General features: G+C 38.9%; 1 protein-coding gene across 1 annotated transcript in view; it reads right to left on the bottom strand.

Annotated features, from left to right (window-relative positions):
• Positions 1-13,777, bottom strand: part of LOC138279109 (mucin-22-like) — a 386,267-nt gene that overhangs the window by 124,247 nt on the left and 248,243 nt on the right. The window contains exons 25-27 of the mRNA XM_069219373.1: positions 12,474-12,548; positions 9,066-9,146; positions 2,242-2,322 (exon numbers count right to left, since the gene is read on the bottom strand). Of these exons, the coding sequence (XP_069075474.1) occupies positions 2,242-2,322; positions 9,066-9,146; positions 12,474-12,548 (237 nt within the window). The remainder of the gene's footprint in view (positions 1-2,241; positions 2,323-9,065; positions 9,147-12,473; positions 12,549-13,777) is intronic.

Below are 13,777 nucleotides of genomic sequence, written 5' to 3' on the forward strand. Positions count from 1 at the left end.
AACCTGGTGAAAATCATGCTGAGAAACAGTGCAATTTGCAATAAGTTTAGAATTATGATTGGTGCACAAATGGTTGTTTTCACCCAAATAGGGATTTGCAAAGTGTCTGAATGACCTGAGTATTTGTTGATGGTGAATCACCTGCTCTTTGAATAAATAAGGTAGTATCTTCTTTCTTCAAAGGCAATAAGCCATCCAAGGGAACGTTTTTTAAATAGCCCTTGAAAACATACCAGTATAGTTGTTTCTCACTGAGGCACATCATTGTGATCACTGCTAGTAATGCACAGGCGCCGGCACTTAATTGATGGCTTCAATTCCCTGTTGTCCAACGAAAGTCCTATACTAGTACTAAATGCTCAGCTTTAGTTGAGCAGAATTGTTTATATTTAGTACAATTTTTAACTTCATGGACATGGGCCTTTTCATGAGGCGCGAGGCATGGCTAAAGTCTTTTAACTTGAAAGTCATGAGCTAGACAAAGTAACTGACCAACTGCTCGATGACAAGACCTCTCTTCGATCCACCCTGGAAGAAATTGCTCAAGCAGTACAACTAAAACACAGACAGCCAAATGGAGGACCACCATCCAGAAGTAGTCATCTGAATCACAGAATCATAGCATTCCTTTTGGTCGTCCAGTGCTTTCTAGTTCTGAAAGGAGAGACATTCTTCTTCAAACTACATCACTACGTACTTCCTCTGTAGCAATTCCTTTGATGATGGCCTTAGTGATTGTACCTCAACTGCCTTTAGACCAGACATTTAATTTCATATATTTCTACCTATCTTTCACAGGTTTACAAATAAAACTGTAGCTTACTTTAAACGTCAAATGCTCCATTTAAGCGAGTTTTATAATAGCTAGTCTATGTCACCGGATCCATTTGCTCATCCTAATTCGCATGAAGAAATCCAGCAAGGTGAAACTACATCTTCCAGTCTTTCTACAGGTCATTTATTTTTAAGAATGTCAGGTCTTTCTTTCTTGTTCTACATTTGTAAGTTCAGTTAACCAGTTGCTTCATTTAATTGTAGTTCTCTGTGAAAAAATATGTTGTTCTTATTTTAATTTTATACATAAATATTAGACATGTTAAGCTGTGTAGACACCTGATACATAACATGCTTAATGTTTCTGCCTCTGAAGTCCATTGTCTGGTGAATTGCTATATCAAAAGTAATTTTTTCTTTTGCAATGCCCCTACAATTTCTGAAGTATATTTCAAATAAAACGACTTTTTAGGTTTTCTAAACTCTACCACACATCTCTTTCTAACCCACCTCCCTTTTTAGGTTGAGGATAACAGCGTGGATGCGCTGCTTTTTTCTATGCGTTGTTATCTGTTTGTACTTTTAACCGCACCCCGCCCTCACGCCAATTACTATCGCTCGTTCATGGGCTTGCCCTACAAAAATCCTTTGTTATCATTGGTAAATGTTACACGTTTATCTCTCCTTGGGGAGCTTTGGTTACCGCCTTTGACATCTACCCATTAACATGGCTAATTGCACTTTTGCTGGTATGTTTGATTGCAAGCAAACTTGTTTTTCCTTTTTTGTGTCTCCTTCATGCTCATGGTGTGAGGCTTTGAATCGGGTCGCATGTGTGAAATTGAATTACGTTTCATTTTCAATATATGTGGCAAGAAAAGTCCAGTTAGGGGTTCACAATAATAACAGCTCTAACTCGAGCAAATGTGAGACCTATTGCATTGCAAATGCTTGTTTTTAAATAGAGTCTGTTTTCCTTAAAGAAAAACGGGTTGTATTTCAACAAAAAAATGAAAAGTTTTCTTTTCATTTTTTAAGAGTAGGCACTGGTCTGTGTACATTCTGCGTGTTCTGAAAAAAATGTTGGTGCCCCCATTGACAAAGGGGAAGGGGTCCCCTGGGGGCACCTTCCAATTTGTGCATTGTTTACTCCTAATTAAATTTTTGGGTAAAATGCGAATGTTTTGCAACCGTATTCTCGGTCTCATAACATTCGCAAATACCAATGAGAGTGGTTATTAGGAATGGACACTCATCACACACCCCATCCTAATACGGAATCGCAAACCCTATTTTGCAAGTCAGTAAAAGGTTGCCGATTCGCAAAATAGGGTTAGTACATGTAGAAAGGCTTTTTTAGCAGTAGAAAATAACTCAATATTCCATTGGTGTCTGCTAAATTCTTTCAAAGATGTGTCCCTCAGTTACCAATAAATCATTCAGCAGAAATAAAGACACAAAGTGTACCTGTTGTCTCAGAATGTGTGCTGCTTGTGGTAGTCGCAGGTGTTGTGGTGCCTGCGGTGGTTGCTGCTGTAGTCCTCATTCCTGTTAAAAACAGATACACAGATTGTCAGTGGTGCAAGTACTGATACTAACTACCCTTCCTTGTAACATTATAATTGTTGAAATAAGTAATAACGCCCATGAGGTAGACAAAAGTGAAACCTCCCAAACCGACCCATGAAAGAGTAAGTCTCATGGGTGAGACAGGCACCTCTAAAGTAACACGTCAATAAATGTTTAAATCTTGAATGTCATTAGCATACATAGACATTTGACTCTGTTTATGACACACACCTCTAGGCGCATAGCTCCCCTCTTCAGGCCTTCACTGGTCATCTTGCTGTTGCTTAGCAACTAGTACTCATGAGGAGAAACTTTGCTCAGACAGTTGTAATGAGTAAAAATGAGAAAATAATGTAGTAACACTAGCATAAATATGTTATGACCCATAATTTGTCTTCTCTTGCTGTATAATTTAGTCAACCCTACCACACAATTTCATCAACCCATGCTCCATCTTTAAAATAAACCCTTCCTTTAGCAAGGGCAGCTATTTTTAATATGATGACAGACCGTGAAGTAACCCATTCTTGAAGCCACTGTCAAGTCCTATCTCTAAAGTCTACATCTCATTTTAAAAGATGAAGCCATTGAGCTCAGCGGTTAAATGTGAGGAACCCTTTTGACTCAATTGTGGGTGGTGGCCCACTAGTACATCTACAGCAAAATTACCATAAACAGTTGGGTCCTAAACTTCTGTAAAGTTTAGACATCCTAAGAGGAGATTAGAGACGGGACCCCGTTACCTCTGGTTCTTCTGGATAGCACCAGTGACTACATTGGATAGTTGATTTGTGCTTTGAAACATTTTGTGGCACCCCTTTAAATTTCTTAGCTACCGGACAGTCAGTAGCTTACAGTTCTTACATCCTTTCAAAGATTACTTGTTGATAGAGCCTTGCAAACAACAGTGCAGAAATTGTACACTTGAAAGTTGTGATGCTGTGGACTGTGGTATTCCAGGGTTTCAACCTGCTGAATAGGGTTAACCCACTGATCGCAAGAAAGATCTCAGTTCTGAGCTGTGCACTGTTGCAATTAGCAGTGTTTGACTGAAGTATTGTTTCCAGTCTTAACCTGGTGAAAATCATGCCGAGAAACAGTGCAATTTGCAATAAGTTTAGAATTATTAGTGGTGCACAAATGGTTGTTTTCACCCAAATAGGGATTTGCAAAGTGTCTGAATGACCTGAATATTTGTTGATGGTGAATCCCCTGCTCTTTGAATAAATAAGGTATTATCTTCTTTCTTCAAAGGCAATAAGCCATCCAAGGGAAAGTTTTTTAAATAGCCCTTGAAAACAAACCAGTATAGTTGTTTCTCACTGAGGCACATCATTGTGATCACTGCTAGTAATGCACAGGCGCCAGCACTTAATTGATGGCTTCAATTCCCTGTTGTCCAACGAAAGTCCTATACTAGTACTAAATGCTCAGCTTTAGTTGAGCAGAATTGTGTATATTTAGTACAATATTTAAGTTCATGGACATGGGCCTTTTCATGAGGCGCGAGGCATGACTAAAGTTTTTTAACTTGAAAGTCATGAGCTAGACAAAGTAACTCACCAACTGCTCGATGACAAGACCTCTCTTCGATCCACCCTGGAAGAAATTGCTCAAGCAGTACAACTAAAACACAGACAGCCAAATGGAGGACCACCATCTAGAAGTACTCATCTGAATCACAAAATCATAGCATTCCTTTTGGTTGTCCAGTGCTTTCTAGTCCTGAAAGGAGAGACATTCTTCTTCAAACTACATCACTACGTACTTCCTCTGTAGCAATTCATTTGATGATGGCCATAGTGATTGTACCTCAACTCCCTATAGACCAGACACTTTATTTCATATATTTCTACCTATGTTTCACACGTTTACAAATAAAACTTTAGCTTACTTTAAACGTCAAATGCTCCATTTAATCGAGTTTTATAATAGCTAATCTATGTCACCGGATCCATTTGCTCATCCTAATTCGCATGAAGAAATCCAGCAAGGTTAAACTACATCTTCCAGTCTTTCTACAGGTCATTTATTTTTAAGAATGTCAGGTCTTTCTTTCTTGTTCTACATTTGAAAGTTCAGTTAACCAGTTGCTTCATTTAATTGTAGTTCTCTGTGAAAAAATATTTTGTTCTTATTTTAATTTTATACATAAATATTAGACATGTTAAGCTGTGTAGACACCTGATACATAACATGCTTAATGTTTCTGCCTCTGAAGACCATTGTCTGGTGAATTGCTATATCAAAAGTCATGTTTTTCTTTTGCAATGCAACTACTATTTCTGTAGTATATTTCAAATAAAACGACTTTTTAGGTTTTCTAAACTCTACCACACATCTCTTTCTAACCCACCTCCCTTTTTAGGTTGAGCATAACAGCGCAGAAGCGCTGCTTTTTTCTATGCGTTGTTATCTGTTTGTACTTTTAACCCCACCCCGCCCTCACGCCCATTACTATCGCTCGTTCATGGGCTTGCCCTACAAAAATCCTTTGTTATCATTGGTAAATGTCACACGTTTGTCCCTCCTTGGGGCGCTTTGGTTACCGCCTTTGACATCTACCCATTAACATGGCTAATTGCACTTTTGCTGGTATGTTTGATTGCAAGCAAACTTGTTTTTCCTTTTTTGTATCTCCTTCATGCTCATGGTGTGGGGCTTTGAATCGGGTCGCATGTGTGAAATTGAATTACGTTTCATTTTCAATATATGTGGCAAGAAAAGTCCAGTTAGGGGTTCACAATAATAACAGCTTTAACTCGAGCAAATGTGAGACCTATTGCATTGCAAATGCTTGTTTTTAAATAGAGTCTGTTTTCCTTAAAGAAAAAGAGGATGTATTTCAACAAAAAAATTAAATGTTTTCTTTTCATTTTTTAAGAGTAGGCACTGGTCTGTGTACATTCTGCGTGCTCTGAAAAAATGTTGGTGCCCCCATTGACAAAGGGGAAGGGGTCCCCTGGGGGCCCCTTCCAATTTGTGCATTGTTTACTCCTAATTAAATTTTGGGGTAAAATGCGAATGTTTTGCAACCGTATTCTCGGTCTCATAACATTCGCAAATACCAATGAGAGTGGTTATTAGGAATGGACACTCATCACACACCCCATCCTAATACGGAATCGCAAACCCTATTGTGCAAGTCAGTAAAAGGTTACTGATTCGCAAAATAGGGTTAGTACATGGAGAAAGGCTTTTTTAGCAGTAGAAAATAACCCAATATTCCATTTGTGACTGCTAAATTCTTTCAAAGATGTGTCCCTCAGTTACCAATAAATCATTCAGCAGAAATAAAGACACAAAGTGTACCTGTTGTCTCAGAATGTGTGCTGCTTGTGGTAGTCGCAGGTGTTGTGGTGCCTGCTGTGGTTGCTGCTGTAGTGCTCATTCCTGTTAAAAACAGATACACAGATTGTCAGTGGTGCAAGTACTGATACTAACTACCTTTCCTTGTAACATTTTAATTGTTGAAATAAGTAATAACGCCCATGAGGTAGACAAAAGTGAAACCTCCCAAACCGACCCATGAAAGAGTAAGTCACATGGGTGAGACAGGCACCTCTAAAGTAACACGTCAATAAATGTTTAAATCTTGAATGTCATTAGCATACATAGACCTTTGACTCTGTTTATGACACACACCTCTAGGCGCATAGCTCCCCTCTTCAGGCCTTCACTGGTCATCTTGCTGTTGCTTAGCAACTAGTACTCATGAGGAGAAACTTTGCTCAGACAGTGGTAATGAGTAAAAATGAGAAAATAATGTAGTAACACTAGCATAAATATGTTATGACGCATAATTTGTCTTCTCTTGCTGTATAATTTAGTCAACCCTACCACACAATTTCATCAACCCATGCTCCATCTTTAAAATAAACCCTTCCTTTAGCAAGGGCAGCTATTTTTAATATGATGACAGACCGTGAAGTAACCCATTCTTGAAGCCACTGTCCAGTCCTATCTCTAAAGTCTACATCTCATTTTAAATGATGAAGCCATCGAGCTCAGCGGTTAAATGTGAGGAACCCTTTTGACTCAATTGTGGGTGGTGGCCCACTAGTACATCTATAGCAAAATTACCATAAACAGTTGGGTCCTAAACTTCTGTAAAATTTAGACATCCTAAGAGGAGATTAGAGACCGGACCCCGTTACCTCTGGTTCTTCTGGATAGCACCAGTGACTACATTGGATAGTTGACTTGTGCTTTGAAACATTTTGTGGCACCCCTTTAAATTTCTTATCTACCGGTCAGTAGCTTACATTTCTTCCATCCTTTCAAAGATTACTTGTTGATAGAGCCTTGCAAACAACAGTGCAGAAATTGCACACTTGAAAGTTGTGATGCTGTGGACTGTGGTATTCCAGGGTTTCAACCTGTTGAATAGGGTTAACCCACTGATCGCAAGAAAGATCTCAGTTCTGAGCTGTGCATTGTTGCAATTAGCAGTGTTTGACTGAAGTATTGTTTCCAGTCTTAACCTGGTGAAAATCATGCCGAGAAACAGTGCAATTTGCAATAAGTTGAGAATTATTATTGGGGCACAAATGGCTGTTTTCACCCAAATAGGGATTTGCAAAGTGTCTGAATGACCTGAGTATTTGTTGATGGTGAATCCCCTGCTCTTTGAATAAATAAGGTAGTATCTTCTTTCTTCAAAGGCAATAAGCCATCCAAGGAAAAGTTTTTTAAATGGCCCTTGAAAACAAACCAGTATAGTTGTTTCTCACTGAGGCACATCATTGTGATCCCTGCTAGTAATGCACAGGCGCCGGCACTTAATTGATGGCTTCAATTCCCTGTTGTCCAACGAAAGTCCTATACTAGTACTAAATGCTCATCTTTAGTTGAGCAGAATTGTGTATATTTAGTACAATTTTTAAGTTCGTGGACATGGGCCTTTTCATGAGGCGTGAGGCATGGCTAAAGTCTTTTAACTTGAAAGCCATGAGCTAGACAAAGTAACTGACCAACTGCTCGATGACAAGACCTCTCTTCGATCCACCCTGGAAGAAATTGCTCAAGCAGTACAACCAAAACACAGACAGCCAAATGGAGGACCACCATCCAGAAGTACTCATCTCAATCACAAAATCATAGCATTCCTTTTGGTTGTCCAGTGCTTTCTAGTCCTTAAAGGAGAGACATTCTTCTTCAAACTACATCACTACGTACTTCCTCTCTAGCAATTCCTTTGATGATGGCCTTAGTGATTGTACCTCAACTGCCTTTAGACCAGACATTTTATTTCATATATTTCTACCTATGTTTCACACGTTTACAAATAAAACTTTGGCTTACTTTAAACGTCAAATGCTCCATTTAATCGAGTTTTATAATAGGTAATCTATGTCACCGGATCCATTTGCTCATCCTAATTCGCATGAAGAAATCCAGCAAGGTGAAACTACATCTTCCAGTCTTTATACAGGTCATTTATTTTTAAGAATGTCAGGTCTTTCTTTCTTGTTCTACATTTGTAAGTTCAGTTAACCAGTTGCTTCATTTAATTGTAGTTCTCTGTGAAAAAATATTTTGTTCTTATTTTAATTTTATACATAAATATTAGACATGTTAAGCTGTGTAGACACCTGATACATAACATGCTTAATGTTTCTACCTCTGAAGTCCATTGTCTGGTGAATTGCTATATCAAAATTAATTTTTTTCTTTTGCAATGCCCCTACAATTTCTGTAGTATATTTCAAATAAAACGACTTTTTAGGTTTTCTAAACTCTACCACACATCTCTTTCTAACCCACCTCCCTTTTTAGGTTGAGCATAACAGCGCTGAAGCGCTGCTTTTTTCTATGCCTTGTTATCTGTTTGTACTTTTAACCGCACCCCGCCCTCACGCCCATTACTATGGCTCGTTCATGGGCTTGCCCTACAAAAATCCTTTGTTATCATTGGTAAATGTCACACGTTTGTCCCTCCTTGGGGCGCTTTGGTTACCGCCTTTGACATCTACCCATTAACATGGCTAATTGCACTTTTGCTGGTATGTTTGATTGCAAGCAAACTTGTTTTTCCTTTTTTGTATCTCCTTCATGCTCATGGTGTGGGGCTTTGAATCGGGTCGCATGTGGGAAATTGAATTACGTTTCATTTTCAATATATGTGGCAAGAAAAGTCCAGTTAGGGGTTCACAATAATAACAGCTTTAACTCGAGCAAATGTGAGACCTATTGCATTGCAAATGATTGTTTTTAAATAGAGTCTGTTTTCCTTAAAGAAAAAGAGGATGTATTTCAACAAAAAAATTAAATGTTTTCTTTTCATTTTTTAAGAGTAGGCACTGGTCTGTGTACATTCTGCGTGCTCTAAAAAAATGTTGGTGCCCCCATTGACAAAGGGGAAGGGGTCCCCTGGGGGCCCCTTCCAATTTGTGCATTGTTTACTCCTAATTAAATTTTGGGGTAAAATGCGAATGTTTTGCAACCGTATTCTCGGTCTCATAACATTCGCAAATACCAATGAGAGTGGTTATTAGGAATGGACACTCATCACACACCCCATCCTAATACGGAATCGCAAACCCTATTGTGCAAGTCAGTAAAAGGTTACTGATTCGCAAAATAGGGTTAGTACATGGAGAAAGGCTTTTTTAGCAGTAGAAAATAACCCAATATTTCATTTGTGACTGCTAAATTCTTTCAAAGATGTGTCCCTCAGTTACCAATAAATCATTCAGCAGAAATAAAGACACAAAGTGTACCTGTTGTCTCAGAATGTGTGCTGCTTGTGGTAGTCGCAGGTGTTGTGGTACCTGCGGTGGTTGCTGCTGTAGTGCTCATTCCTGTTAAAAACAGATACACAGATTGTCAGTGGTGCAAGTACTGATACTAACTACCTTTCCTTGTAACATTTTAATTGTTGAAATAAGTAATAACGCCCATGAGGACGACAATAGTGAAACCTCCCAAACCGACCCATGAAAGAGTAAGTCACATGGGTGAGACAGGCACCTCTAAAGTAACACGTCAATAAATGTTTAAATCTTGAATGTCATTAGCATACATAGACCTTTGACTCTGTTTATGACACACACCTCTAGGCGCATAGCTCCCCTCTTCAGGCCTTCACTGGTCATCTTGCTGTTGCTTAGCAACTAGTACTCATGAGGAGAAACTTTGCTCAGACAGTGGTAATGAGTAAAAATGAGAAAATAATGTAGTAACACTAGCATAAATATGTTATGACGCATAATTTGTCTTCTCTTGCTGTATAATTCAGTCAACCCTACCACACAATTTCATCAACCCATGCTCCATCTTTAAAATAAACCCTTCCTTTAGCAAGGGCAGCTATTTTTAATATGATGACAGACCGTGAAGTAACACATTCTTGAAGCCACTGTCCAGTCCTATCTCTAAAGTCTACATCTCATTTTAAATGATGAAGCCATCGAGCTCAGCGGTTAAATGTGAGGAACCCTTTTGACTCAATTGTGGGTGGTGGCCCACTAGTACATCTATAGCAAAATTACCATAAACAGTTGGGTCCTAAACTTCTGTAAAATTTAGACATCCTAAGAGGAGATTAGAGACCGGACCCCGTTACCTCTGGTTCTTCTGGATAGCACCAGTGACTACATTGGATAGTTGACTTGTGCTTTCAAACATTTTGTGGCACCCCTTTAAATTTCTTATCTACCGGTCAGTAGCTTACATTTCTTCCATCCTTTCAAAGATTACTTGTTGATAGAGCCTTGCAAACAACAGTGCAGAAATTGCACACTTGAAAGTTGTGATGCTGTGGACTGTGGTATTCCAGGGTTTCAACCTGTTGAATAGGGTTAACCCACAGATCGCAAGAAAGATCTCAGTTCTGAGCTGTGAATTGTTGCAATTAGCAGTGTTTGACTGAAGTATTGTTTCCAGTCTTAACCTGGTGAAAATCATGCCGAGAAACAGTGCAATTTGCAATAAGTTTAGAATTATTATTGGGGCACAAATGGCTGTTTTCACCCAAATAGGGATTTGCAAAGTGTCTGAATGACCTGAGTATTTGTTGATGGTGAATCCCCTGCTCTTTGAATAAATAAGGTAGTATCTTCTTTCTTCAAAGGCAATAAGCCATCCAAGGAAAAGTTTTTTAAATGGCCCTTGAAAACAAACCAGTATAGTTGTTTCTCACTGAGGCACATCATTGTGATCCCTGCTAGTAATGCACAGGCGCCGGCACTTAATTGATGGCTTCAATTCCCTGTTGTCCAACGAAAGTCCTATACTAGTACTAAATGCTCATCTTTAGTTGAGCAGAATTGTGTATATTTAGTACAATTTTTAAGTTCGTGGACATGGGCCTTTTCATGAGGCGTGAGGCATGGCTAAAGTCTTTTAACTTGAAAGTCATGAGCTATACAAAGTAACTGACCAACTGCTCGATGACAAGACCTCTCTTCGATCCACCCTGGAAGAAATTGCTCAAGCAGTACAACCAAAACACAGACAGCCAAATGGAGGACCACCATCCAGAAGTACTCATCTCAATCACAAAATCATAGCATTCCTTTTGGTTGTCCAGTGCTTTCTAGTCCTTAAAGGAGAGACATTCTTCTTCAAACTACATCACTACGTACTTCCTCTGTAGCAATTCCTTTGATGATGGCCTTAGTGATTGTACCTCATCTGCCTATAGACCGGACATTTTATTTCATATATTTCTACCTACGTTTCACACGTTTACAAATAAAACTTTAGCTTACTTTAAACGTGAAATGCTCCATTTAAGCCAGTTTTATAATAGCTAATCTATGTCATCGGATCCATTTGCTCATCCTAATTCGCATGAAGAAATCCAGCAAGGTGAAACTACATCTTCCAGTCTTTCTACAGGTCATTTATTTTTAAGAATGTCAGGTCTTTCTTTCTTGTTCTACATTTGTAAGTTCAGTTAACCAGTTGCTTCATTTAATTGTAGTTCTCTGTGAAAACATATTTTGTTCTTACTTTAATTGTATAAATAAATATTAGACATGTTAAGCTGTGTAGACACCTGATACATAACATGCTTAATGTTTCTGCCTCTGAAGTCCATTGTCTGGTGAATTGCTATCAAAAGTTATTTTTTTCTTTTGTAATGCCCCTACAATTTCTGTAGTATATTTCAAATAAAATGACTTTTTAGGTTTTCTAAACTCTACCACACTTCTCTTTCTAACCCACCTCCCTTTTTAGGTTGAGCATAACAGCGCGGAAGCGCTGCTTTTTTCTATGCATTGTTATCTGTTTGTACTATTATCCGCACCCCGCTCGCACGCCCATTACTATCGCTCATTCATGGGCTTGCCCTACAAAAATCCTTTGTTATCATTGGTAAATGTTACACGTTTGTCCCTCCTTGGGGCGCTTTGGTTACAGCCTTTGACATCGATCCATTAACATGGCTAATCGCACTTTTGCTGGTATGTTTGATTGCAAGGAAACTTGTTTTTCCTTTTTTGTGTCTCCTTCATGCTCATGGTGTGAGGCTTTGAATCGGGTCGCACCTGTGAAATTGAATTACGTTTCATTTTCAATATATGTGGCAAGAAAATTCCAGTTAGTGGTTTACAATAATAAAAGCTCTAACTCGAGCAAATGTGAGACCTATTGCTTTGCAAATGCTTGTTTTTAAATAGAGTCTGTTTTCCTTAAAGAAAAACAGGATGTATTTCAACAAAAAAATGAAAAGTTTTCTTTTATTTTTTTAAGAGTAGGCACTGGTCTGTGTACATTCTGCGTGCTCTGAAAAAATGTTGGTGCCCCCATTGACAAAGGGGAAGGGGTCCCCTGGGGGCCCCTTCCAATTTGTGCATCGTTTACTCCTAATTACATTTTTTGGTAAAATGTGAATGTTTTGCAGCCGTATTCTCGGTCTCATAACATTCGCAAATACCAATGAGAGTGGGTATTTGGAATGGACACTCATCACACACCCCATCCTAATACGGAATCGCAAACCCTATTGTGCAAGTCAGTAAAAGGTTACTGATTCGCAAAATAGGGTTAGAAAATGTAGAAAGGCTTTTTTAGCAGTAGAAAATAACCCAATATGTCATTTGTGACTGCTAAATTCTTTCATAGATGTTTCCCTCAGTTATCAATAAATCATTCAGCAGAAATAAAGACACAAAGTGTACCTGTTGTCTCAGAATGTGTGTCGCTAGTCGCAGGTGTTGTGGTGCCTGCGGTGGTTGCTGCTGTAGTGCTCATTCCTGTCAAAAACAGATACACAGATTGTCAGTGGTGCAAGTTCTGATACTAACTACCGCTCCTTGTAACATTATAATTGTTGAAATAAGTAATAACGCAAATGAGGTAGACAAAAGCGAAACCTCCCAAGCCGACCCATGAAAGAGTAAGTCTCATGGGTGAGACAGGCACCTCTAAAGTGACATGTCAATACATTTTTTAATTTTGAATGTCATTAGGATACATAGACCTTTGACTCTGTTTATGACACACACATCTAGGCGCATAGCTCCCCTCTTCAGGCCTTCACTGGTCATCTTGCTGTTGCTTAGCAACTGGTACTGATGAGGAGAAACTTTGCTCAGACAGTGGTAATGAGTAAAAATTAGAAAATAATGTAGTAATACTAGCATAAATATGTTATGCTGCATAATTTGTCTTCTCTTGCTGTATAATTTAGTCAACCCTACCACACAATTTCATCAACCCATGCTCCATCTTTCCAATAAACCCTTCCTTTAGCAAGGGCAGCTATTTTTAATATGATGACAGACCGTGACGTAACCCATTCTTGAAGCCACTGTCAAGTCCTACTTCTAAAGTACACATCTCCCTTTTAAATGATGAAGCCATTGAGCTCAGTGGTTAAATGTGGGGATCCCTTTTGACTCAATTGTGGGTGGTGGCCCACTAGTACATCTATAGCAAAATTACCATAAACAGTTGGGTCCTAAACTTCTTTAAAATGTAAACATCCTAAGAGGAGATTAGAGACCGGACCCCGTTACCTCTCGTTCTTCTGGATAGCACCAGTGACTACATTGGATAGTTGATTTGTGCTTGGAAATATTTTGTGGCACCCCTTTAAATTTCTTAGGTACCGGACAGTCAGTAGCTTACATTTCTTCCATCCTTTCAAAGATTACTTGTGGATACAGCCTTGCAAAAAACAGTGCAGAAATTGCACACTTGAAAGTTGTGATGCTGTGGACTGTGGCATTCCAGGGTTTTAACCTGCTGAATAGGGTTAACCCACTGATCGCAAGAAAGATCTCAGTTCTGAGCTGTGCATTGTTGCAATTAGCAGTGTTTGACTGAAGTATTGTTTCCAGTCTTAACCTGGTGAAAATCATGCAGAGAAACAGTGCAATTTGCAATACGTTTCGAATTATGATTGGTGCACAAATGGTTGTTTTCACCCAAATAGGGATTTGCAAAGTGTCTGAATGACCTGTGTATTTGTTGATGGTGA

Source organism: Pleurodeles waltl, chromosome 2_2 (genome assembly GCF_031143425.1).
Source record: "Pleurodeles waltl isolate 20211129_DDA chromosome 2_2, aPleWal1.hap1.20221129, whole genome shotgun sequence".
NCBI classification, from domain to species: Eukaryota; Metazoa; Chordata; class Amphibia; order Caudata; family Salamandridae; genus Pleurodeles; species Pleurodeles waltl.